The 25,102-nt window shown below is 48.6% G+C and overlaps 1 protein-coding gene across 1 annotated transcript; it reads left to right on the top strand.

Annotated features, from left to right (window-relative positions):
• Window positions 1-25,015, top strand: GNL3L (G protein nucleolar 3 like). The gene is made up of 16 exons (XM_083482815.1): window positions 1-89; window positions 1,005-1,117; window positions 1,223-1,260; window positions 1,825-1,926; window positions 2,279-2,395; window positions 3,433-3,516; window positions 3,636-3,771; window positions 4,781-4,884; window positions 6,197-6,341; window positions 8,272-8,359; window positions 12,954-13,131; window positions 17,193-17,335; window positions 18,414-18,550; window positions 19,400-19,536; window positions 23,246-23,417; window positions 24,694-25,015. Exons 2-16 carry the CDS (start codon window positions 1,108-1,110, stop codon window positions 24,759-24,761), a joined length of 1,659 nt encoding a protein of 552 aa, XP_083338941.1. The 5' UTR covers window positions 1-89; window positions 1,005-1,107; the 3' UTR covers window positions 24,762-25,015.
• The last annotated feature ends 87 nt before the right edge of the window (window positions 25,016-25,102 follow it).

Here is a 25,102-nt window from a genome sequence, read left to right as displayed (position 1 = left end):
CCACGTGTCCCATCCAGGAAGCCGCGTGCGTCGTAGAAAGCAGACGCCGCCGCCGCCGCCGCCCTGGAAGGGGAGCTTGGACCTGGAGGGTAAGAAGGAGGATCGGGGCCGGAGTGGGCGGAAGGGCCGGGCATGGGGCACCGCGGCATGCAAGTAGATGGACATGCGCGTGCTGGTTACGCGGGCAGCTTTCAAGCGCGCGACCCCGACCTGCAGGCTGAAGTTCAGCAGGGGAGGCGGCACCTGGGTCCGGTCGAGGGAATCAAACAGTTGTGAGATCTCGCTTCCTGCTTCGTGAATGATCAAGGGGATCTTTCAAAAGGGTTACATGGCAAATCTGAAGAATCATGAACTGTGCGGGCTGTTTATGGCAGCCAGATTTAATATGTTTCCCTCGATGACAGTAAGAGGAAGATATTTAGCTCTCCCAGAAGCAGAGCGTCTCTGCAAATGTGGGAGGCAGGAACCTGAGACGTTGGAGCATATTTTCTTTTCTTGTGAGTTTGGCATTTATGCCAGAAGACAATTGTTAGAGGCCTTACAACTTAACAGGCTCGGCTCTATGCTGCCAACGGTTCAGGACCTGCTCTCGGACGGGAATGATCAAATTACTTCAATAGTGGCTAAATTTTTGAGTGCTGTCCATGTGGAAAGACTGGGCCATTATAGAGAGATTTAGTGGTTCTTGATTGGTCAGTGATGTGGTAGTGTTAGACTGTATTATTTATGCAAATTATTATGCCGAATTTGTATTTTCCACAATCTGTATACTGTGTTTGTTTTATAATGTGTGGTTTGCTATGCCTAATAAAGGATTGAATAAGATCAGGGGGATCAAGGAGTTGCGAGTGTCCTGTCCAAGGTTTGTGGGCGCTCTCTGCCTTGTTTGGTTATCTCTGTTCTGTTTCTCCAGCAACAAGAGATCACAAGGTTTCGGTTCTCCTCCGCTCAGATCTTTGGTTCTGAAATAGGGGTGCTGGTGGCACCTTTTCTTCCTTTTCCAGTTGCTGTTAATCAGACGAGAGCAACATAGAAGTTTATCCAGAGGTCACAGAAGCTCTCATCGGTCAGAAAAACAAACCTCCGCCTCTCTCAGCTTTTGACGCCATGTCAAAAAGTAAGTCATTTTGCTAGGTTTTTGGGTCAAACGTTGCATTCCTACAAACTGGGGAACCCAAATGTAAAATGGTGCTCACCTTTGATTTCATTCCTCCCTCTGCAGAGCAGAAAAAATCCGGGAAGAGACAGAAACATGGCAAGGTGAGCAGAGACTGGCAGCCCCAACCGTTCCCACTCTTCATAAGTCCTTTTGAAAAGTGAAATTTAGCAGGTGGAAGCATGAAGGGAGCCAAGAAGGAAAAGAAGGGCCAGCTGCACTGAAGGCAGCAGAGAGGTCAAAAAGTGGAAAGGCAGAGAGACATCTTTGGATTTGGCAGTGTGGTAGCTGCCGGTAATTTTAGGGAGCTGAGTTTCATTGGAGGAGAGGAGGCAGATTCTGCCTGGGACAAAATAAGAGTTGTAAAAGACAAAGTAAGTAAGCTTCACTTAAGTTAAAATCCAGAGTACAGTTTGCAGATGTGAAACATAACAAGATTCATGGGCTCAGCAAGGGAGTGGAAAATAACAGGCTGGGAACTGGGAGGACTTTATTCCTAAGTTTTGAGGGGAAGGGAATGAAGCTTCTGACTGTAGCACTAGCTGGGAGAACAAGGGTCTTTTAATTTTTACTTTCAGTGAAGCTAAGGTGAATTTCTAGGGTCTTCTATCTCTGATGTCTCGTCCAGTTCATGGCCTTTACCAGTGTGTGTCCTTTGGCTTTCATAGAGAAGGGATGCAAAGCCTCATGGGAAAAAGGACCCAGGAGTGCCTCAGCTGCAACATTTCAAAGAGCATGTCAAGAAAGGAGCAGCGCTAAAAGAGAAAAGGGTGAGATTAAGCAGTGGGAAGCCCTGCATGGGGAAATGAAGGCTGGCTTCTTCGAGTTCCTGGTTTCATTTCCCAGTTTGGGATCAGTGGTTGGGTACCAAACCTTGGCTCTAGAGCAGCTTTTCTCAACCTGTGGGTCCCCAGATGTTGTTGAACTACAACTCCCGTCACCCCTAGCTAGCAAAGCCAGAGCCCAGGGATGATGGGAGTTGTAGTCCAACAACATCTGGGGACCTGCAGGTTGAGAACCGCTGCTGTAGAGTCTTAGGTTTCAAAGAGCCTGAAAAATGGGTCTCTTTCCAATGGGGCTCGTGGCAACCTCTTTGAGTTACGGCTTTGCACATCCTCTCAGGCTACAGAACTGCAGGAGCGGCAGCGAACGGCACGGCAGAAGGAAATCAGCCGGTTCCGGAGTTTAGAAGGGCTGCAGAAGGATGCCTTGCACAGACAGCAGAATTTTGAGCAGAAGGTACTGAAGTTTCAAAGACATCAAAGCCGACTGCAGTGGGACCCTGTTCATTTAGCTGTTTAGAGACTACTTGTCTGCCTCCTTTTTTGGAGACCCTGTAAGGCAGAGCTGGGGAACCTTTTTCAAAACCGAGGGCCATGTTCCCTTCTCTCTGTGGCTCCTTCCAGGGCCACATGCCAGTGGTGTGCAGGAACAGAAGCAACAAATGTACATTTCCCCTATGTACTGTAAACTAGTTTCTACATTCTCAGGCCTCTATCCTGTGTTCCATCCAGACAAACACAGAGCATCATCAGCTCCATGGTTTCCCTGTCTTCACAACTTGCTGATTGTGCCCAGGCATAATAATAATAATAATAATAATAATAATAATAATAATAATAATAATTTATTTATACCCCGCCCATCTGGTTGGGTTTCCCCAGCCACTCTGGCCGGCTCCCAACAAAATATTAAAATACAATAATCTGTTAAACATTAAACTTTGGTACAGCCTCCTAAGAGAGGCCCCATCACTGCCTTTGTTTAGACAGCCATTCTCAAAATGTGGATTTACTCCCCAATGTGAATAATCCTGTTGCTCTAAAATGGCTTGTTTTTAGGTTTCGGTCATATTTTACATTTTGTGTCATGTCATCTAAACCGCAAGCTCCCTTGTGTACGGTTGTAGACAGGTAGGATAGAAATTATTGTCCTAAACCCAACCCACGGGCTTCTTGGTTTCTAGACTGTGGTTCATAGTGGCAGTCCTTGTAATTCTGCTGATGCTACAAGCATAATTTCAATTCACTTTCCATGCTGTTCAAAGCATTGGACTTGTTCCTTTATGTACGTCCCACTGTGTTCCATTCGCCCTGCCTTATTTTTTTCATTGATCTTTGACTTAGTGTTAAAATGCTTTCCTAGCTGTAATAATTATTATTAATATTTTTTATTTATTAAATTTGTATACCGCTGTTAATGAAAGAGAGAGATAATGCTGTAAGGTTATTTAATTTATTTTTAAGCTACAATATGAACTCTTTCTCTCCCTGCAGGAGATGGATCTGAAGCAACTGGCGAAACATGCCTTGCTGGAGAAAGACAGTTCCTGCAAGGCCTATTATAGGGAGTTCAGGAAGGTCAGTGGGTCTTGTTGTCACTTCGTGTGGGGAAAGATGCATCTGCTCTGAGCGCGACTGTCCTCAGGGGCTGAGCCAGGTGTCAGGTGGCAAACTCTCTTGGCCTTCTCTCCCTTTAGGTGGTGGAAGCAGCTGATGTGATCCTGGAAGTCCTCGACGCACGAGACCCCCAAGGCTGCCGCTGCCCCCAGGTTGAGCAGGCCGTGGTGCAAGCTGGAGCTAACAAGAGGCTAGTCCTGGTGTTAAATAAAATAGGCAAGTGGGAAGGCCAGCCCCGTATGGCTCTCTGGGAAGGAAAGGGGGTCTGGCCCTGGTTTGCTATGATTCCAGTCCTCTCTGGTGTGTTACTGAAGGATAGCAGAGTGTTAGACGCTCTCATAGTCAGTCTTCAGCAAGTGTTAACCAGCATACTGCACTGCTATATTCAGGGTCTGTGCTTCTCTCCCAGAATTCAAATTCGGGCAGGGCAGTCCAGAGAAGTACAGTTGTACCTCGGGTTAAGTGCTTAATTCGTTCCGGAGGTCCGTACTTAACCTGAAACTGTTCTTAACCTGAAGCACCACTTTAGCTAATGGGGCCTCCTGCTGCCGCCAGAGCACGATTTCTGTTCTCATCCTGAAGCAAAGTTCTTAACCTGAAGCACTATTTCTGGGTTAGCGGAGTCTGTAACCTGAAGCGTATGTAACCTGAAGCGTATGTAACCCGAGGTACCACTGTACATAGAATAAACAGATGAATTACAATAGCTGCTTTTCCATAATTTTATTGTGATTTCAGGGTTCTTGCATTCAAATAATTTGGAAACATAAGCTTTGGGGAAGCAGAGAAGGGCAAATGAGAGAGCGGTAGAGGCTTAATGACTGATTTTCTGCAACCATAAGTTTAAGAAGCTGAGTTGCAGCCACACAAGCCCCTGGCTCCTTCCCTTGCAGGTGTGAGTGATTGAACAGGCAAGGAAGCCTTCAGTTAACTATGATTTCCCATTTTCACTCAGCTGAGCAACTGTGATTAACAGCTTCAGAACCAGCCATGCTAGGAAGCTTGTTGGGCTACTGCAAAGAGAGGAGGAAAGGGGCTGCGTTCACACCCAGAATGCATTTTTATATCTCAGCTTATTAAGCTCAGAGATTACTCAAAGCAGTCCAGAGGGGTTTGGCAAGGCTTGGCAGTTGATGCAGAGATGTTTTCTCCCTGGAGACGTGCTTGGTATTCAAGCTTTGCTGAGGATCCTAAAGTTAACTCTTCTCTTCTGTTCCTGGCCCAGATCTGGTATCTAAGGAAATTGTAGCAAAGTGGCTGAAGTACCTGAGGAACGAATTCCCCACAGTGGCCTTTAAAGCTTCCACTCAGCAGCAGAGCAAAAACCTGGTAAGTGGTGCTGGGATGTTGCAGTGGGGCAAGTGAGTGACAGTTTTGGCCAGTTATTAGTTTTCATTGAAAGCCATTTGGGGAAGAGCGGGCTTCAGCCCTCTCCTCTTAAAGGGCTCTGTCAGCCGGTTCTGTTTCCACTGATTCCTCTTACTCCTTATTACTGTTAACGCAAACTCTGAGGCCAAGTGGTGCCTTTCAAGAGGTATCAAGGTGCTGATTCCTCATGGATGAAGGAGCGTCTCCACCCCCAATCGTTCTGCCCAGACACTGAGGTCCAACTCCAAGGGCCTTCTGGCAGTTCCCTCACTGTGAGAAGCCAAGTTACAGGGAACCAGGCAGAGGGCCTTCTCGGAGGTGGCACCCGCCCTGTGGAACGCCCTCCCACCAGATGTCAAAGAGAAAAACAACTACCAGACTTTTAGATGACATCTGAAGGCAGCCCTGTTTAGGGAAGCTTTTAATGGTTGATTAATTACTGTATTTTTATATTGTGTTGGAAGCTGCCCAGAGTGGCTGGGGAAACCCAGCCAGATGGGTGGGGTATAAATTTTTATTTATTTATTTATTTATTTATTTTTTTAATTATTATTATTATTATTATTATTATTATTATTAAACCACTGAGCCTCTTGGGCTTGCTGAAGGTTGGTAGTTCGAATCCCCGTGACAGGGTCAGCTCTTGTTGCTCGGTCCCAGCTCCTGCCAACCTAGCAGTTTGAAAGCGTGCCAAAAAGTGCAAGTAGATAAATAGGTACCGCTCCAGCGGGAAAGTAAACGGCGTTTCCGTGCACTGCTCTGGTTTTGCCAGAAGTGGCTTAGTCATGACCCGGAAACTGTACGCCGGCTCCCTCTCGGCTTAACTGGACTTAACTGTCAGGGTCCTTTACCTTTACCTTTTTTAAACTGTATGTGAGACTCTAGATTACCAGAGGTGCCAACTTGAATAAAATATTGAGGACAGGTAAGCCCCACCTCGCACAATTAACCGCATGACATGGTGCATGCATACCATTTGAATGGCAATGCCTATTAACTTTGGGGGGACCCGGCCCCCTCAAATACTTTATGGGGAGGGGCGAAACCCTGTTGGCCCCTAGGAGTTGGCTCTGATGCAGATTACTATGATCCATGGCCAATATTTCCTTTCTCTTTTATTGTTTATATTCCTTCATTGTATTGATTGTTGGGGGAGGGGGGGAAACAGTAAAACAGTAAAGAGGAAAACCAGGCCATTTTTTTTAGCGGCAGAACTTCTGGTTGCAGGTGTGCATCACCCCCTTTGCCTGCTTCTCTTTCCCCCCACCTCCAGCAACAGAGCCGAGTCCCTGTATCCCAGGCTTCGGGGGAGCTGCTCAGCGGGGGAGCCTGTGTTGGGGCAGACTGCCTCATGAAGGTGCTGGCCAACTACTGCCGGAACCAGGATGTCAGGACGGCCATCAGTGTTGGGGTTGTGGGTGAGTAGGGAGCCCCTCTTGGAGGGAGGTGGAAAGCCGGGCGGGTGGGGGGGATCTCTTAAATCCTACCCCCATTGCTCAGAAAGACATTGGGATAATTTGAGGTAATTTAAATATGTTTTGGGACGCGGGCGGCGCTGTGGGTTAAACCACAGAGCCTAAGGCTTGCCAATCAGAAGGTCGGCGGTTCGAATCCCCGCAACGGAGTGAGCTCCTGTTGCTCGGTCCCTGCTCCTGCCAACCTAGCAGTTCGAAAGCACGTCAAAGTGCAAGCAGATAAATAGGTACTACTCCGGCGGGAAGGTAAACGGCATTTCCGTGCGCTGCTCTGGTTCGCCAGAAGCGGCTTAGTCATGCTGGCCACATGACCCGGAAGCTGTACGCCGGCTCCCTCGGCCAGTAAAGCGAGATGAGCGTCGCAACCCCAGAGTCGGTCACGACTGGACCTAATGGTCAGGGGTCCCTTTACCTTTAAATACATTTTAATATTTTAACTTTTGTATGTTTTAAAGCACAGTTGTATTCTTTCTTGACTTTCTCGTGTTATCTTCTTGTAAATGCTTTGAGGGTTTTTTAAAAAAAGTTAAGCGGTGTATAAGTTTTGTGAAAATTTATAAAATATGGTAGGAATCAAAGCACTTGGATCTCTTTCCTGACCTTGTTAAATATCGGACCTCTTGCCTCTCAGGTCCAGATGACCTGGCAAAGTTGTGCCAAGGCTGCAAGCCCATGATGTGTGGGTACGCACATTGCAAGAATAATATTTATTTATTTATTTATTTATTCCCCACCTTTTCCCCTGGCAGCGATTCAAGGCTGCTTAGAGATAAAAAAAACAAAACAGCTAAAAATGGGGGGGGCAGCATTAAAAATTAATTAAGCATTTATAGAATATTATGTATATTCTATTTAAAACATACAATCACAACCAAAACACTATAGCACCAGCTCCCTCTTTAAAAGCAGCCCATTCCCAAAAGCCTGTTGGAAGAAGAAAGTCTTCACCTGCCCATGGAAGGACAGCCAGGAGGGAGCCAGTCTAACTAAACGGCCTCGGTCCAGTATACCTGAAGGAGCGTCTCCACCTCCATCGTTCTACCCGGACACTGAGGTCCAGTGCCAAGGGCCTTCTGGCGGTTCCCTCACTGCGAGAAGCCAAGTTACAGGGAACCAGGCAGAGGGCCTTCTCGGTAGTGGCGCCTTCCCTGTGGAATGCCCTCCCACCAGATGTCAAAGAGAACAACAACTACCAGACTTTTAGAAGACACCTGAAGGCAGCTCTCTTTAGGGAAGCTTTTAGTGTTTGATGTATCACAGTATTTTAATATTCTTTTGGAAGCCGCCCAGCGTGGCTGGGGAAACCCAGCCAGATGGGCGGGTATAAATAATAAATTATTATTATTATTATTCTCTAAGGAGGGAGTTCCAAAATTGTCTGGCCACCACCGAAAAGGCCCTCTCCTGCGTCTCCACCTGCGTCTCCACTCCGAGAAGGGCCTCCCTCAAAGATCTCAAAACCCAGCTACGGTTGTAGGAGGGAATGCAGCCCTTTAGATAGCTTGGACTTAAGCTGAATAGGGCTCTATAGGTCATAACCAGCACATTGCGTTGTGCCCGGAAACAGACCGGAGCTGCTGCAACAAGGGAGTTATATGCGGCACATCAAAATGGCTTACTACTGAGTAAGGATCCTGCCTGTTGGTGTTGCTGGACATGAACCTTTGAAGATGCCTTTGTTCTGGCTGCTGGCGCTCATACATTCAAAAAGGAAAGGCGGCTTGTGGGCAGCTGTGCCTTCCTTTTCTGCGCTGCGTTATTTTTGCTATAAGGAGTGGAGAGAAGGAGGTGTTCACATAGGTAGACCTAATCTTGAGTGGGAGCAGGTGCTTTTGCTGATGGCTCCGTCCGCTTCTCCCATCTCTCACCGCAGGTTTCCCTAATGTCGGCAAAAGCAGCTTGATCAACAGCTTGAAAAGGAGCCGGGCCTGCGGTGTTGGTGCCACTCCCGGCGTCACCAAGTACGTAGCAGTCCTTCTGTGCATGCTGTAGAAGCCAGGGTTTTGGGGTGGGGGTAGTTCTCCCTTGAGCTTTGTCTATGTATGGCAGCAGTTCTCAACCTGTGGGTCCTCAGATGTCGTTGGACTACAACTCCCATCATCCCTGAGCTCTGGCCTTGCTAGCTAGGGGTGATGGGAGTTGTAGTTCAACAACATCTGGGGACCCACAGGTTGAGAAAGGCTGGTGTATGGTGTCTTAAGTTGTTAAGGCCCTTCAGTTCTGTTCTAGGTTATCTGTAGAACCCGCAACATTTTAGGGTGTTTGTGAGCCAATCAGAGGCGCAGCTGCAGAACAGCATTGGTTGTGCTGGAAAGGAGAGCTTTGGACCTTGTGTGTTCGGGCCAAGCTGGATTTCAGGGCACCGGTATGGAAAGGAAAGGTTGGCTAGACAGTGTGCAAGGAAGGGGAATGATGGAACTGTGGATGCACTCCAGCTCAGCAGTGGCACATGTGACATCCCCCCAGATGCTGGGAAGGGGCTGTGGGCCTCAGAGACACAGGGAAGAAGATTTGTGCTGTGGGTCTTAAGAGATGAGGCAAGATGCAGCCCTATACCCCCTTTCCTGAGACAGTCTGGACCATAGTTTATAGGTCCTGGGCCCTAAGGATGTCAGACTATCCTCCACCAGGACCAGGGCCTTTTCAGTGATGGCTCCGACCTGGTGGACTGCTCTGTCCCATGAGACTAGGGCTCTTCAGGATATAACTTCCTTCCGTTGGGCCTGTAAGACAGAGCTGTTCCGCCTGGCCTTTAATTTGAATTCAGCCTGATCTTTTATTTCCCTTCTCTTCCCTCCCTCTCCCCTTTTATGAAGATTACCCACTCTGAGACCCCACAGCTAATTCTCCCCTGGCCTCCTCGCCGGCCCAAGTAGGACCAATTCAGCCAGCTAGCCCTGGGGATTATCCAATGCTTATTTCCCCAAACTGATTTTTGAATTTTATTGTTATTCATGTTTTTATACTGTATTTTATGCTGCTTTTATAATTAAGTGTTTTAAATTTGTTGTTAGCTGCCCTGAGCCCGGTTTTTGAACCGGGAAGGGTGGGGTATAAAAATTATTATTATTATTAGTTATTATGCAGCTTTGGGGAACTGCAGAGGCCTTTTGAACTTGCACTGCTTTATTATTTACAGTGAGCTATTTCAAAATAGAAGGATCACTGTGTAAAAAGTGGCCCAGGTCTTCCCATTACTTGGGAGCACAAGGAATGCTGCAAGATGGAGGAGGTGTTGTGGGGCAGGTATCCTGACAAAGGGATATCAAACTGAGCGTGAGGTGGTATCCTATAGCACCTTCGCTATAGGCAGATGGGGATGAATGAGAGACATGCTGGTAATTGTCTTGCTCCTCGCCACTCTGCTTATTTGGCCGATTGGTTGCAACTTAAAAATGATTAAATTCACAACAAAACTCCCAATGGAATAAATTAAAACCTCAGAACAATTAAACGGTTAAAATACAGCAGCAAAATAAATAAAAGCCATTTAGTCAGACCAGATAAAGGACTCCTTCAGAGGCACGGACTATTTTGCCTCTAAAGCTCTGTTGAGAAAATGGACTTTGTGCTCTTTTTCTGAAGGCCAGGAGAGATATCTGGGGGGTGGGGGTGGTTTTGCAACGCTGGGGCTGCAGCTCTGGGTGGACTTTGAACAGAGAGGCCTGAAATCAGATCCTTTCTCCAATAGTCCACAGGCTGTGGAGCGTTGCTATCACTGAGCATAACTACCTTACAGATATGCAGTGAGGATTGCAATAGTTGTGGGGGTCCCTGTATATGCACCTCTGAGCTCACTGGATGAAGTTGTGTGTCGAGACCCCGAAGCCACCCCCTTGCTGAGAAATAACACACACAAGGACACGGATATTAGGTTAATGTTATCGGGCAAATTTTGGTCACAACTTTATTAAATTATAGAATGTGAGCTGTATTGGCTTAGGCACTGAATGGACCCGACTCTATCTGACTCCTGCCTGATGTGCAGGAAGGGTAAGCCACAGGTAGGGGGAGCCCTGTCGATGCAAACCAACTCAAGCTCCCCCTGGTGTTCCCGTCGGGGTCCTCTCAAGGCCCCAGCCCCCAACCGGGCTTCGGACAAGATCAACACCCCTGGATTCCTTTAACGGAATACCCTTAAGCTTGGAGGGGCAGGTGATGGCCACACCTCACCTCCCCCACACAAGGTCAAACAATGCCTAACCGCAACCCTAACAAAGTTGTGATGATTGCTATGAGGTAGGCGAAAACCAAGTGGCCAGTGCCAATTTGCCAAGTGGAAAAATTCCTACCAGGCCCCTTACCGGTGACCAACCGAGGTCCATAGCAAGGCCAGTGCCTAAAACCTGCAAATTAGGGCGGGAGGGTGATTGAGGAATTAAATAGTCCCGGCCACGCCCCCCCCCGGCCAGCGGATTGGCTGGCCAGGCTCTGACGTGGCCGGAGTTGTAAACAAAAATTGCCCTTTTCCCTTATGGGGTATCCAAGACCCCATATAGAGTCCTTACATAGGTTCCCTATTGGTAGGAGAAGATTACAGAGGCCAACCAGAGAATATTGAGAAGCAATGCAGCTAGTAAGCTTGATCTTTATTGATCTGTTGCAACAGGGTACTCCCCTCACACACAGGAAAGGAGGAGGAACCCAGAAAAATGGCATGCAAGGCCTTATAAAGACTTTTGAAATTGCCACCCTGTAGATCAAGACCACCGACCACCCCAAGAACATCATATATACATTACAGAAGGGGTGTAACCAAAGACCACCCCTCAGATACATCATACCTACATCACAAAAAAGGCAGTCTAAAACAGAAATTTGAATATTGTTTTTCTCCTGTCTTTGTTTATCTCCTGTCTGGCAGGTTACTTGATTGGATTTTCTGGGGAGCTTGGCCAGTCTTTTGTAATGATAAATACTTAGTTCCTGGACCAGGTCACAGGCTCACACCCTATTCATATCTTAAAGGTGCCCTTAAGACAGGATTTGTGAGAAAAGAGACAATGGGGAGGTTTCCCACTTTGACCTTGCAGAGAAAACATTTGCTCAGTTTAGGAATCCAAATGGTTCCAGGTTGGTCTTCCTGTGCTGATCTATGTACATGCTTGGTTGGTACGCTTATGAACATTACCATATATCTAAGACCTCAAAATTCCTATCACAACGGGATCCCCCGGGCAATGGGGGACCAAGTCCCCCGCCCCCGGAGGGGAGTGGGTGGCCACGCAGTCCAGCGCAACTCCCCCTCACAGAGAAGTGGAGCAGATATGCCTGGAGTACTGTGCCCAGTTCCGCGCACCACACTTTAAAGATGTGTATTGTAAGAACATAAGAGCCTGGTTGCTGGACCAATGACTCATCTTGTCCAGCATCCTGTTCCCTCAGTGACGATTCAGATGCCTGTGGGAAACTGACAACCAGGTCCTGAGCACAAGGGCGGAGCCCCCTCCTGCCTTGTCTGACAAGTGGCCTTCAGCCACATACATGGTCTCCAGCCACAGAGGCAGAGCCCTAGCCATCCAACAGATATGTGTTCAGAGGTGGGTGGCAAAGGTGGTGAGAGGCCTAGGGATGCAAGTCCTGTGAGAAAATCTGGGGGTGGCCTGGAGAAGAGACAGTTCAGTGGTGATTAGAAAGAAATTTCAATATTTGAAAGGCTGTTGCACAGCTGACAGAGCAGATTTAGTTTCCATTGCTCTGAAGGGAGAGGAGTGCCAGGCTTAATAGTTGTAGATTCCAGCTAAACACTGGAGTGAGCTTCATTATTTATTCCTACATCATTTTTATTGATTTTCCAAATTTTAATGAATCAACCACAAATTAAAACAAATTTAATACATCCCCCCCCAAATGGCTTTCCACCATCAATGTGTCCATAAATTCCTCTTGTTGCTGCATTGTTTTCTTGGTTATTTCTAATTCACATTCCACTCCCTGTAATTAACCTTACATTACAATATTTTTTTGGTTATTTTTAACTTGTCCTTAACCATCAGCTATCTACTTGCCAATTCCTGCAAGGTTTTAACATTTCCAGTATCTGCCAGTGAGGTTACTCAACAAATAGATCAGCTGGAGTGAACTTTCTGATGAAAGGAGCTGCTCAGAAATAGGACAGACGGTCTCAGAAGATTGTAAGCCAGGCACCCCCAAACTCAGCCCTCCAGATGTGTTGGGACTACAACTCCCATCATCCCTTGCTAACAGGAACAGTGGTCAGGGGTGATGGGAGTTGTAGTCCCCAAACATCTAGTGGGCTGAGTTTGCCTATGCCTGTTGTAGGTTCTCCTGCACTGGAGAGGGAGCTGTAGGGTGAACATTTCCTGTGTCATCAGGACATTGAACTAGATGACTTTTGAAGTCCCTGTCAACTCTGATTCCACAATTTATGAAGTGTGGTAAGATAGACAGCTGGAGCAATAATGGTTGCTCTACGCTCTACCTTCAAGACAGGAAGAGATACAGCACAGTGCTTTAGCAGATGGTACTAACAGGTGGAGGGCCATTTTTCTTGGAATAAGTTGACTCCCTCCCTCTTGTGCTGTCTCCTTTTAGGTGCCTGCAAGAGGTGCAGCTGGACAAGCACATCAAACTTCTGGACTGTCCAGGGATTGTTGTGGCTTCTCCCACTTCAGATGCCGCCATGATCTTACGAAACTGTGTCAAGATAGAGCAACTGGTTGACCCTGTGAGCCCAGTGGAGGCCATCTTGAAGCGATGCAACAAGCAGCAGGTAGCTGTGGGGCAGGGCAGGGGGAGGCAGGCCCTGGTTGTGATGGTGGGCAGACAATTAGGCAGCGGGGAGCCAGGAATTCTGGGCTCCTCTCAAAGCTTTAGGGAGAATTGGGAGAGAAGAGTTGTGGAGTGGCAAACTTAATTCGCTTTCACTGATGTTAGCTTCTTAATTCACTTAATTCATTGATGTTAGCTTCTGGGGGAAGGCTTGTTGTGGTTTTTCTGGATTAAATCCAAGTTGAAAGGAGCGAGTGTGCCCTCCAGGTTCCATCCGCTCAGATGCAATTTCAGGCAAAGGTCTTAGTTTAGAGCAGGCACCCCCAACCTGCGGTATCCAGATGTTTTGGCCTACAACTCCCATGATCTCAGCTAACAGGACCAGTGGTCAGGGATCATGGGAATTGTAGTCCAAAACATCTGGAGGGCCAAAGGTTGGGGATTCCTGGTTTAGAGTGATTATTTTTCCAGGAAACCTGTTGGTCTTGAAGGCATGTCACTGGGTTCTTGTTGCTTTTGTTGCAGCAGACTTTGCAGGGCCTTTTCTTTTGGGAAATTAAATTTTAATAGTAGGTAGTAACTGGGTTTCTCAACTGCCCTTGATTTAAATACATCCACAGCACCTGTCTTCCTTCCTCAAATCCTGGTAATTGTAGATTTTTACAGGTCTTTGGGACGCGGGTGGCGCTGTGGGTTAAACCACAGAGCCTAGGACTTGCCGATCAGAAGGTCGGCAGTTCGACTCCCCGCGATGGGGTGAGCTCCCGTTGCTCGGTCCCTGCTCCTGCCCACCTAGCAGTTCGAAAGCACGTCAAAGTGCAAGTAGATAAACAGGTACCACTCCAGCGGGAAGGTAAACAGTGTTTCTCTGTGCTGCTCTGGCTCACCAGAAGCGACTTAGTCATGCTGGCCACATGACCCGGAAGCTGTACGGTGGCTCCCTCGGCCAGTAAAGTGAGATGAGCGCCGCAACCCCAAAGTTGGTCACGACTGGACCTAATGGTCAGGAGTCCCTTTACCTTTTTACAGGTCTTTGGAATTGTAGCGCTGTGTGGGATAAACTGCAGTTCCCAGGATTCTTGGGTGTGAGGGAATTTGCTTTAAATTTTTGGTGTGTGCACAGGCATGTGGAGGCTCCCCCCCCCTTTTCAGAGGGCTGAATTCCATTGAAGCAAACTAATTGGGGGCTGCATATCAGTGGTGAGTGAGAAAGAAGCTGTGCTGAGAAAAGGGAGCCACTTTCTCACGGCACAGAGGCTAGGACCCGAACCCATGGCTTCAAGTTACGGGAAAGGAGATTCTGACCAAATCATAGAATCCTAGAGTTGGAAGAGACCACAAGGGCCATCGAGTCCAACCCCCTGCCAAGCAGGAAACACCATCAGAGCACTCCTGACATATGGTTGTCAAGCCTCTGCTTAAAGACCTCCAAAGTAGGAGACTCCACCACACTCCTTGGCAGCAAATTCCACTGTCAAACAGCTCTTACTGTCAGGAAGTTCTTCCTAATGTTTAGGTGGAATCTTCTTTCTTGTAGTTTGGATCCATTGCTCCGTGTCCGCTTCTCTGGAGCAGCAGAAAACAACCTTTCTCCCTCCTCTATGTGACATCCTTTTATATATTTGAACATGGCTATCATATCACCCCTTAACCTCCTCTTCTCCAGGCTAAACATGCCCAGCTCCCTTAGCCGTTCCTCATAAGGCATCGTTTCCAGGCCTTTGACCATTTTGGTTGCCCTCCTCTGGACACGTTCCAGTTTGTCAGTGTCCTTCTTGAATTGTGGTGCCCAGAACTGGACACAGTACTCCAGGTGAGGTCTGACCAGAGCAGAATACCAAGAAGAACTTTCTGATGGCAAGAGCTGTTTGACAGTGAAGCGGACTCCCACAAAATGTGGTGGACTCTCCTCCCTGGGAGGTTTTTAAGCAGAGGTTGGAGGGCCATCAGTCATGCATGCTTTAGTTGAGTATCCACCACATTTTGCTAAGGGGTTGGATTAGATGACCCTTGGGATCCCTTCCTACCCTACAGTTTTGTGATTCTATGAACAGGGAGCTGGTGGTGTAGAAAGTGAGTGCAATCTCGTCTGTAATGCACACACCCCTCCCCTGGTTTTCAGTGCTGCACATGTGACTTGAGTGTGCCAGGAAAATTGTGGCTTCTTTGGCTGCCTGAGAAGAATGGCAGGGGCCAAACTGAGAGGTCTGGCTGGCAGGCTGGACTTAGCCCATTGCTTGGAGATTAATAATAATAATAATAATAATAATAATAATAATAATAATAAATTATTTATACCCCGCCCATCTGTTTGGGTTTCCCCAGCCACTCTGGCCGGCTTCCAACATAACACTAAAATACAATAACAATGGTTTAGGGCAGTGTTTCCCAACCACTGTTCCGCGGCACACTAGTGTGCCGCGAGATGTTGCCTGGTGTGCCGCGGGAAAAATTAAAAAATTTGAAAGATTTTTTTTTTTAAGTCAAATTTTCGATTGGGGCGCCGTCACTAGATGACCCCTGGGGTTCCCTCCTTCCCTCCCGCTCTGCGCCTCCCTCCTCCTCCTCCTCCTCCGGGGAGGCCCTTCCTGGCTCTCGGCCAAGGCTTGGCGGCTGCCACTCACTCACTCGCTCGCCCACCCGTCCCTCCATCCCTGCACCCGGTCTCTCCCCCTCCGTCCCCGGCGCGGGGGCTGCCGGGATCCGTAGTCCCCTCGCCCTTGGGCTCCGCGCCCGCGCGGGGTGCGCGAACTACGTTTCCCAGCGTGGCCTGGCGGGCCGGGCGTTTTGCTTGAAGCGCTCTTCTCCCGGCCATGGAATGAGCGCAGCGGCGGCGGCCGGGCGGGCAGGGGCTCTTCTGCGCAGACCCCGCGCAGCCTGCCTGCGCCCCCGCGGAGATCGGGCGGCAGGATGGAGCCCGGGGATCCCCGCGGAGGCGGAGCGGCGGAGGCAGAGGCTGCCCCCCAGGTAGGGCTGCGTCGGGGGGGGGTTATTTTTGCAATGCTGCATCCGCGCCGGAGGGGGTGCATCGGACCGCGGGGAGACCCCTTGGCGGGCGTGCAAGGCAATGCATGCGTGCAGGCGTTGCATGGAGTGCAGTGCAATGCAATGGCAACGCGGTACCCTGCATGCATGCATGCAACTTCCACCGGCGCTCCGGACTTGGCAGGTGAGGGGGGTCCCCAGTGGGCGGCAGAGAGAGCCGGGAGGGCGAAGGGGAGCCGGGGGGGAGCAGCGCTGCTCCCCGAGCCGAGCCCGGGGGGAAACTTCAGCGTCGTTGCGCCGGGTGTTGGAAGCAGAGGCTGGCGGGGGCCCCTCACCTGCAAAACCTGGTCGCCTCTCATATATTTCGTGCATTGAATTCATCGCCCGCTTTCTCCTCCAAGGAGCTCCCGGGGGCGCGCATGGTTCTCCCCGTGTTATCCTCGCAACAACAGCCCTGCGAGGTGGGTCAGGCGAGTGGCCCAAGGGAGCACCCAGGGATTGTCCTGGCCAGGTGGGGTGATTTGAACCCTGCTCTCTGCCCGGTCTTCGTCCTCATTTAGCCCCCACATGTGCATGACTGTGCATGACTGAGGTTTCCCCCCCTCGTCTTGGCTATGGTGTGAGTCTGTGCTGTTAATTAATGGGGTTCTGCCTTCGGAGAAGATGAGCCAGCCCTCAAGGAGGTGATTATGTAATTTGCTAGCAATTCATGTCCCTCCCGGCGTGACGCTGCGCGCTGACGTCACGGGGCTGTAATGGTGGTGTGCCTCAAGATTTTTTTCATGAAACAAGTGTGCCTTTGCCCAAAAAAGGTTGGGAAACACTGGTTTAGGGTATGATTACCAGTATCTTTCCCTGCCTCTCTTTCTCCTCAACTCAGTGTTGCATCAGCTTATTTCCCAAGGAGCCAGCGATACTGTGGCTGAGTGCGCCAGAGGGAAGACTTCAGGAGGGGCATTGTGAGCCCCCAGTGCTTGTCAGTCAATCCTGCTCTTTTTGGAGTCATCTGAGGAGGAGGAGGAGGATTACTACTAACTGGGCAATTGGCTTCTCTCTTCTTCTCTCCCCCCCCCCAAGATTATGCAGCACTACCGCGTGCCAGATTTCCAGGACACCATGGAGTTCCTGGCTCATTTGGCCAGGCGGCAGGGAAAGCTGAAGAAAGGAGGGACGCCTGACCACGAGAAGGCAGCCAAAGCCATACTAAGTGACTGGACAAGGTGAGCGAAGAACTGGTTTTTTTATTATTTATTTATTGAATTTATATACTGCCCTATACCTGGAGGTCTCAGGGCCATTCACAGAACAGAATTTCAACAGGATGAAGGAACTTTTGTCTCATGCAGTGGTTGGTGATGATCAAGTGGACCTGGTGGAATGCTCTGTCCCAGGAGACCAGGGCCCTGCAGGATTTAACTTCCTTTCGCAGGGCCTGTAAGACAGAGCTATTCCGCCTGGCTTTCAATTTGAACTTAGCCTGATCTTTTATCCCCCTTCCTTCCCTCCCCCTCCCCTTTTTATGAAGATTACCCGCTCTAGGATCCCACAGCTAATTCTCCCCTGGTCTCCTCACTGGCCCAAACAGGACTTATTTAGCCAGCTAGCGCTGGTGATCATCTAATATTGGATGGATTTCCCCCCTAAATTGATTTTTCAATTCTGAATTTATTGTTATTCACATTTTATACTGTATTTTATGCTGTTTTTTGTTGCATCAATTGTTTTAAATTTGTTGTTAACCTCCCTGAGCCCAGTTTTCTGAACCAGGAACGGTGGGGTATAAATAAAAATTTATGTATGTATGTATGTTTGCCATTGTTACGGCAGGAGTGGGGAACTTCTTCCAGAGGAAGGACCGTCTTCCCTTGAGGGCAGCCAGGGTGGGCGGGGCCAGAGGCAAAGTGGGCGGAGCAATGAACCTAAATTTTACCTTTGTGCAGTAGGCAGGTTCACACACACACACACACACACACACACTCCTGAATCCTCCATAACAGGAAGCAAGAAGCATTATCCGAGTTCAAGAACACATTCCAGCTGGGCAGAAACACTTGAGGGGATGTAAAGCAGGGCTGGTGCCAGATGTGGCCTAGGGAGAGCAGGCAAGGTCGTGTAAGGTTCTGAGGACTAGATGGAGCACCCCCGGGCCTGAGCGTTTTGTGGCCCCCAGTTCTAATCTAGTCTCAAGTGAGCAAGGACCAGCCATGGGGGAAAATGGATCTGAAGAGTTACTTCCTCCCTCCCCGTATGCATGCTGCTGATATCAGTGATCACTGCTTTCCTTTTTGTCCCTGCTAGTGGCAGGATCAGCTATTTCACACACCCGCCTGAGACCCACACGCTCCCCACTCACATCAGCGCCGAGATCGTTGCGGAGATGGGCAAGTCCTTTGATTTTGAGGCACTGGAGCAAGAGAACGAGAAAGTCTTGGCAAGTAAGTGACAGGGCGGAGAGAGAAGCTGAGGCACGGTGATTCCGCTTCCAGCCATTCCAGCTATTATTATTAAAATTTCTATACAACCTTTCATCTGAAGATCAGAGGGCAGCTTTCGGTATACAGTGGCACCTTGGTTTAAGAACAGCTTAGTTTATGAACAACTTGGATTAAGAACGCGGCAAACCTGGAAGTAGGTGTTTTGGTTTGTGATCTTTGCTTTGGAATAAGAACATGTTTTGCTTCCTGTTGAGTGTGTTCCATTTGTAAATTGAGTCCCCCGCTGCTATAGGAAAGCACGCCTTGGTTTAAGAACAGATTTTTGTAACGGATTAGGATCATAAACCAAGGGACCACGGTACAAATTACATACCATAGTATCAAACAAAACAATATCCCCCCCCCCCCAGTTTAAAAGGCCATAGATTGTATACTCAAGGGCCTGAGAGAAAAGGAATGTATTTGCCCGGTGCCTAAAGATACGTAGGCAAGCCTTGGCCACCCCTACAGTGGTTTCTTGGTGAATAAGAAGCGCTGCTCTTCATCCCTTCTTCCCTGGCTGGAGGAAAGGCACCAGTTGTGGTTTGCCTCAGGTGCCCAAATGTATTTGGCCGGCCCTGCTCCTGGGTAGGGAGCAAGCTGGCCTTGCCACTGTTTCCTTGGGATGAGGGAGATGGCGATCTATGAAGGTGCCCAGTAGATGGATGACCAGATTTTGCTCCTGTTCTCCTTTGGTCAGAGATGAGTCGCCACCTCAGCTTGTCCTCCTTCCCCACACCGCTGTCCCTTTTCATCAATTCAATCTGTTGCAATTCAAGAGAGGTGTTTCACGGACCTTACCTGTTGCAGACTTGCCCTCGGGCCCTGCTGGCATCACCTTGGAGGGCTCTGGCCTCACCACTGGAGAAGAAGCTGGCATGGAGGAGGAGGAGCTCTGTCCTCAGGACCAAGGAGAAGTTAAGATGGAGGAAACTGGGAGTGAGGAGGTAGGCATATGAACATAAACACGACCCAGTGACAGGAGCAAGCCTGCAGATGCAAAGGAGTTAATTTAAAGGAACAAACTATGTTACTATTGTTATTTACAGATACATGTCTTATATTTATGTTAATTTTTTTCTTCTTCTCTCGTCTTATTACCATGCATTCGACTGCAACATACTGCGCATTGATGAAATGATGAAACAGAAAAGCAATTAAAAAAGAAAAAGCCTATAGTAAATCACACTGAGCAAGTTAGCTTTTTATTAGCAAAAACAGGATCTGCATCATCAGAGTGTCAGGTCTATAGTGAATAGCAATTCATTCCCAGGAGGTCTTGCCCCCACAAAGCAGTTGTTGAGACTGAAGGTGTCCCCCCCCCCAGCTGCTTAAGTCCCCCTCCTTACCAGGGCTTTCCCCAAGCAATCAGAGACTGCTTGTGTGAAGCTAACGTCTCTTCCGCTCTCTTCCTGACTTTCCTGGTTCTGGGAGATGTGGGTAGAGGGGGAATCACCCATGGCTCTTCACCAGCCAGACTCATCTCTGCCTCTTGGCCTCCCTCCTCTCCCGTTTCAGCTTCTGATTCTGCACTTCTCTCTGCCACACACTCTCCAAGCTCACTAAGCCCTGTTGCCTCTTCAGCTGCTGCCACCTCCTCCTCCAAGTCTTCTCCCTCTGACCCCTCTTCTCCATCCCTGGGCTCTGAGCCTTCTTCCCTTGGAGCAGGGGTCTGCAACCCGCGGCTCCGGAGCCGCATGTGGCTCTTTTACACCTTTGCCGCGGCTCCGGGGCGGATACTAGCGAGGGGAGGAGGCGCATTGTGCACTCCCCACTGTGGCGGGCGCTGTACTGGCTGTGACGTCGCATGGGGGCGGTGCGTGCGTTAGTCACGCACCATCCCGACGTCACCTTCCCGCCCGCTGTCAGATCACGGCTCTGGAGATATATTTGTTTTAAATGTCGCAATGGTTTTGCGGCTCCCAGTTGTTTTTTTCTTCGGAAACGGGTCCAAGTGGCTCTTTTTGTCTTAAAGGTTGCAGACCCCTGCCTTGGAGGTTCCCAAGCTGGTTCCTCACACCACTCCTCTGTGTCCAATCCGTTTGTGACATCCAACTTCAAGATCCTGGCAGCAGTTAGGGCTTTGGCTTGTCATGGTGCTGTTTTAGGAACTTTATCCTGAGTCAGGCCACTGATCTGCCTGTCAGTCTTGCCTACAGCAGGCACGGGGAACCTCTATCCCAGGCATCCCCAAACTCGGCCTTCCAGATGTTTCGGGACTACAACTCCCATCATCCCTAGCTAACAGGACCAGTGGTCAGGATGATAGGAATTGTAGTCCCAAAACACCTGGAGGGCCGGGTTTGGGGATGCCTGCTGTAGCCCATGGGTTGTTTTGGGGAAGCCACACCTGATGTCAGAGGTGGGTAATGGTAGGGCTTCAGGTTGAGAGCTTAATTGCTAGAACAAGGTGTGTGCTAAACAGCTGATGAAAACGGACACTGCCATAGAGTCCACTTCTCCCTGCCAGGGCTGCTTTTTGTAAATTTCAGAGCCCTTTGCAAGCCTTCCCGCGCTCCTCCTTTACACCTCCAACAATGGAGGCGGAATAGAAAAACACGGGGAGGATTGCTGTTGCAATAGGAAACGAGAGAAAATGCAGGATTCCTTCTCTTGCTTAACAGAGGGTGGTGGTTGTAGGAAAGGACCTAAGGGGAGAAAGATATTCACAGTAGCAGGAAGAAAGAGTAAGCTTCTCTCGCTACCTTTCTCTCTCTTCCCAGCTGGGGTGGGCAGTAAAAGGGCAAAAGATTCCCTTTGTCATCCTGGGCCCCCCTTCTGCTGCAGGAACCCCACAATATCATGTGATAGGTGGACAGCCCTGCTCACCTGTTAAATTTGGCCCACAAGGCTGACCCTGATAAGGATTTGACCCATGGAGCGAAAAGCATTTCCTTTTTTGTGTGAAGACTTATTCCTGTCAGAATGACATTTATTTTTCTCCTATACAGGAATTATTATCTTCTTTTTCTTCTTTTACTGGGTTTTATAAACAATAATGATGTAAAACATTCCCTTTTCCAGTCAGACTGAGGTCTCTCTCGGCCCTCCCTGGAGATCCCAGGGACTGAACCTGGGACGTTCTGCATGCAAAACAAATGTTCTGACACAGAGTTGTCAGTATCATGTTGTGGAATATTTGAAACTTCCCCCATAGTTCCCAGGTTTTTAAGAATTCCCTTTGTGGTTTATTTTAAATTTTGAACTAACTTGATGTGTAAAAAGAACACTTCGGTGAATTCAGAATTGTGTGTCTGATATTTGAAGTAGCCATTAGAAGAGCACAAAAGTGGAAGTGGTGTGGAGTGAGAAAATGGGCTTGATGGGAGCTGCTGGGTTTTTCCTCCCTTGATGTCCTGCAGCCACAAAAAGTTTTTGTAGGCCGCTTTCTCTCTCCCCACCCCCACCCCTTGGCCAGGTTTTGTCAGGAATCTTGTGACTGTCAGATAGCCAAATCCACAGGCTTGTGGTTTTACCTTCTTGCGATGCCACAGCATAGAAAACACTCAAGGTCTGTTTGGTTTTTGGCTAGAAACAGAGGGGCAAACTGGAAGACGGAGGTGCCTGGAATGAGAGAGAAAGAGAGACTCCTTCCTCATACAAATTAGGAACAGCACTGGCAGCTAATGCCAGAATGAGAAAGGAAGAGAATGAGAACTCTCTGCTTCCTAAAAGACAAGATTCCTTTTATTTAACTCCCAGAGTAATGTTCCAAAAAGCACAGTACAAGATGAAATATATGTCATGTCAACAGGAACAGTCCCTTGCCAGCTATGGATTGAAACAGAGAGGCAATGTGGTTTAGGGTGAATGCATGCTGGACTTTGAGCAGGGAGATGGTGAAAAACTCTGGGTGGTCGTGTCTAAGGCTCAGTCTTGCCCATCTTCATTTGGCAAATGATAACCTTTCATGTACCTTTAGCCCTGGATCCACAGTGAGACATCTGACAGTAGTGTTAGAAACAAGTAGTCGTGATCATAAGCACATGTATGATCTTTGATCTGAATGGCTCCCATTTTGCACTAACTAGCTCAAAGATCTGGGTAAAATTGGATGGGCTATGCATCAAGTTCAGTGCCAGCTCTCCAAATAAATACTTGTAGCCACGGCTGTATGTACTGAAATGTCACAATTCTGCATGAAGAAAATGTGGGATCTCCAACCTCTATAAATTGGGTCACTCCGTGCTGTTTGCCCAATCTGATCTGTAATCTTATGGGATGTTCATAAGCTCTTAGTTGCTTATATGCTGCCACTTCTTTTCAACATTTTTTTTTTTTGCAACCAACAGGGCTAGAAACTTGCTTTCTCTTTTTAAAATGAAAGTTCAGATCAGATTTCTGCACACTCTGCTTCTTTGGAATTGCACAGCACGTGCAGTCCCAGTCATAGCACCCAGGATACGGCTACTTTAAGAGTATTCCAACGAGTGTTTTTTGTTCTTAAATATTCATAGTGCGGTTGTGGCTGCAGTAACTGGGCCATGGCAGTATAACGGTGACTGGGCTCTAACTTGAGCTTAGGCATTGCAACTAATTCCAACCCAGCAGCCTCAAGAACTTAAGCCAACTGCTAGAGGCTGGAATCTTCCTTGTTTTATACATGCTAGAGAATGAAGGTTAAGATGAAGGAGATCTTCCTTTTGCCCTCCCTAGTTTGGCGCAATGACTGTAGAGCTGAAAGCCAAGAACAAGACCCTAGTGGAAGCAGAGAAGTCTGTGCCAAGGGCTCCTAACCTAGCAGAGATCTCCGCCTTGGACCCTCTGCACCAGGGGCAAGGCCTGAAAGCTGCAAGCAAGAGGCGCAAGAAACAGCAGAAACGAGCAGGTAAAGGGGGCCCAGAGTGGGAGCAGATGGCTTGCTGAATATCTGCAAAATGTTTTTTTTTTCTCAGTTACTTCCTGGGAATCATCATTCGAGTAAATTAAGGGACTGGAGCAAGCAAGGCTGGCCTCCTGGAAAGATTTAAGAGCTGTCATATGGTCATATTCCTTTTCTTTGTTGTGGGGGTGGGAAGAGTGAAAAAATAAAATTCAAGATCCCCCATTTGGAATCCCCATCCCCAGTGGATGGGGACAGAGCCTTGCCCTCTACAGCTTCTTCCCAGATGGTGTTCCAGGAGAAGCCCATGAATGTCCCACAACACAACATTTCTACGGCAGAGCCTCCACTGTTCTTTTTCAGTAGTTCCCAGGCCCCAGGCACCCTTTCCATGATACCCTTCAGTCCATACATGGGAATCAGTTAATATGTCCCATCCGTGGAAACGATGTGCAAGGATTTCTGCTTGCACAGCAGGACTCTCCCGCTAATCCTCCCACCGTTCGTTCATGGGGTTTGGAAGGACCCCCAAAACAGTAAAAAAGGTAAAGTGACCCCTGACCATTAGGTCCAGTTGTGGCCGACTCTGGGGTTGCGGCACTCATCTCGCTTTATTGGCCGAGGGAGCCGGTGTACAGCTTCCGGGTCATGTGGCCAGCATGACTAAGCCGCTTCTGGCAAACCAGAGCAGCGCACGGAAACGCTGTTTACCTTCCTGCTGGAACGGTACCTATTTATCTACTTGCACTTTGACATGCTTTCGAACTGCTAGGTGGGCAGGAGCAGGGACTGAGCAACGGGAGCTCACCCCGTCGCGGGGATTCAAACTGCCAACCTTCTGATCGGCAAGTCTTAGGTTCTGTGGTTTAACCCACAGCGTCACAAGCGTCCCATCCCAATATGTGGAGGCATATTGTTTTATCTGGCCAGCCAAAACGATCAGAAAAGCACAACGTTTAATTCCTCCCTGTATGATTTTTACTGTCATCTAATCTTCTCCTTCACAGCCAGGAGAAAGGATGACACATTTGCATGTCCATCATTCACCTTTCCTCCCTCTCTTCAAATGCCGAGGGGACAAGACTGTCCTTCCCTATCAGTTTGTTCCATTAATAGCGGCTGCCTGAATCTGATTAGGCTACTTCCCTGCAAACCTAAAATGGCCAGCCAGCTGCAGTTCTTCCTCCTTTCCTTGCAACAGCACATTTTAGAAAAGAGACAAGAGGTTTCCCAGGATGCCATTCAGACATCTAACCCCTTTTTATCTTCTCTTCTTTTGCAGAGAAGATCGCCACCAAGCTCTCTGCAACGTTGACGGCAGCCATGAATTTCAGCTTGTCAGATGACTAGGAGAGGGAGAGCTGCATTGTGCAGAAGAAGAGGACGGTCGCAGGGAATTTGTTTACCTACCTCAGAAAGGCTGCTATCTGTGGCCTGCCACACTTGGCAGGAGGAGAAATCCCTTGCCTCCTACGATACTCACATAACATTGTGGGAATCGACAGCCCGAAGCCTATGCAAAACGCAGAGTTGTTTCTGTAAGAAACTATTTATTAACAGGTTAAAAATTTGAAAGCGTGAATAAATAAATCATGTCTCTAAAAGACCCTTTCCTCAGCTTTATATATGCTGCAGCAGACTAACTTTCAAGGCATAGCGAAGACTAACTCTGGTCCATATCGTCGGTTGTT

The sequence above is a fragment of the Podarcis liolepis genome, assembly GCF_965112155.1.
Source record: "Podarcis liolepis genome assembly, chromosome: 17".
Lineage (NCBI taxonomy): Eukaryota > Metazoa > Chordata > Lepidosauria > Squamata > Lacertidae > Podarcis > Podarcis liolepis.
This window is presented reverse-complemented; position numbering and strand designations above follow the sequence as displayed.

Excerpts from the sequence above, each read along its gene's own strand:
- GNL3L (XM_083482815.1), top strand. Across the intron at positions 1,927-2,278 it reads CAGCGCTAAAAGAGAAAAGG|GCTACAGAACTGCAGGAGCG; the intron begins GTGAGATTAAGC and ends ACATCCTCTCAG. Across the intron at positions 4,885-6,196 it reads AGCAGCAGAGCAAAAACCTG|CAACAGAGCCGAGTCCCTGT; the intron begins GTAAGTGGTGCT and ends CCCCACCTCCAG.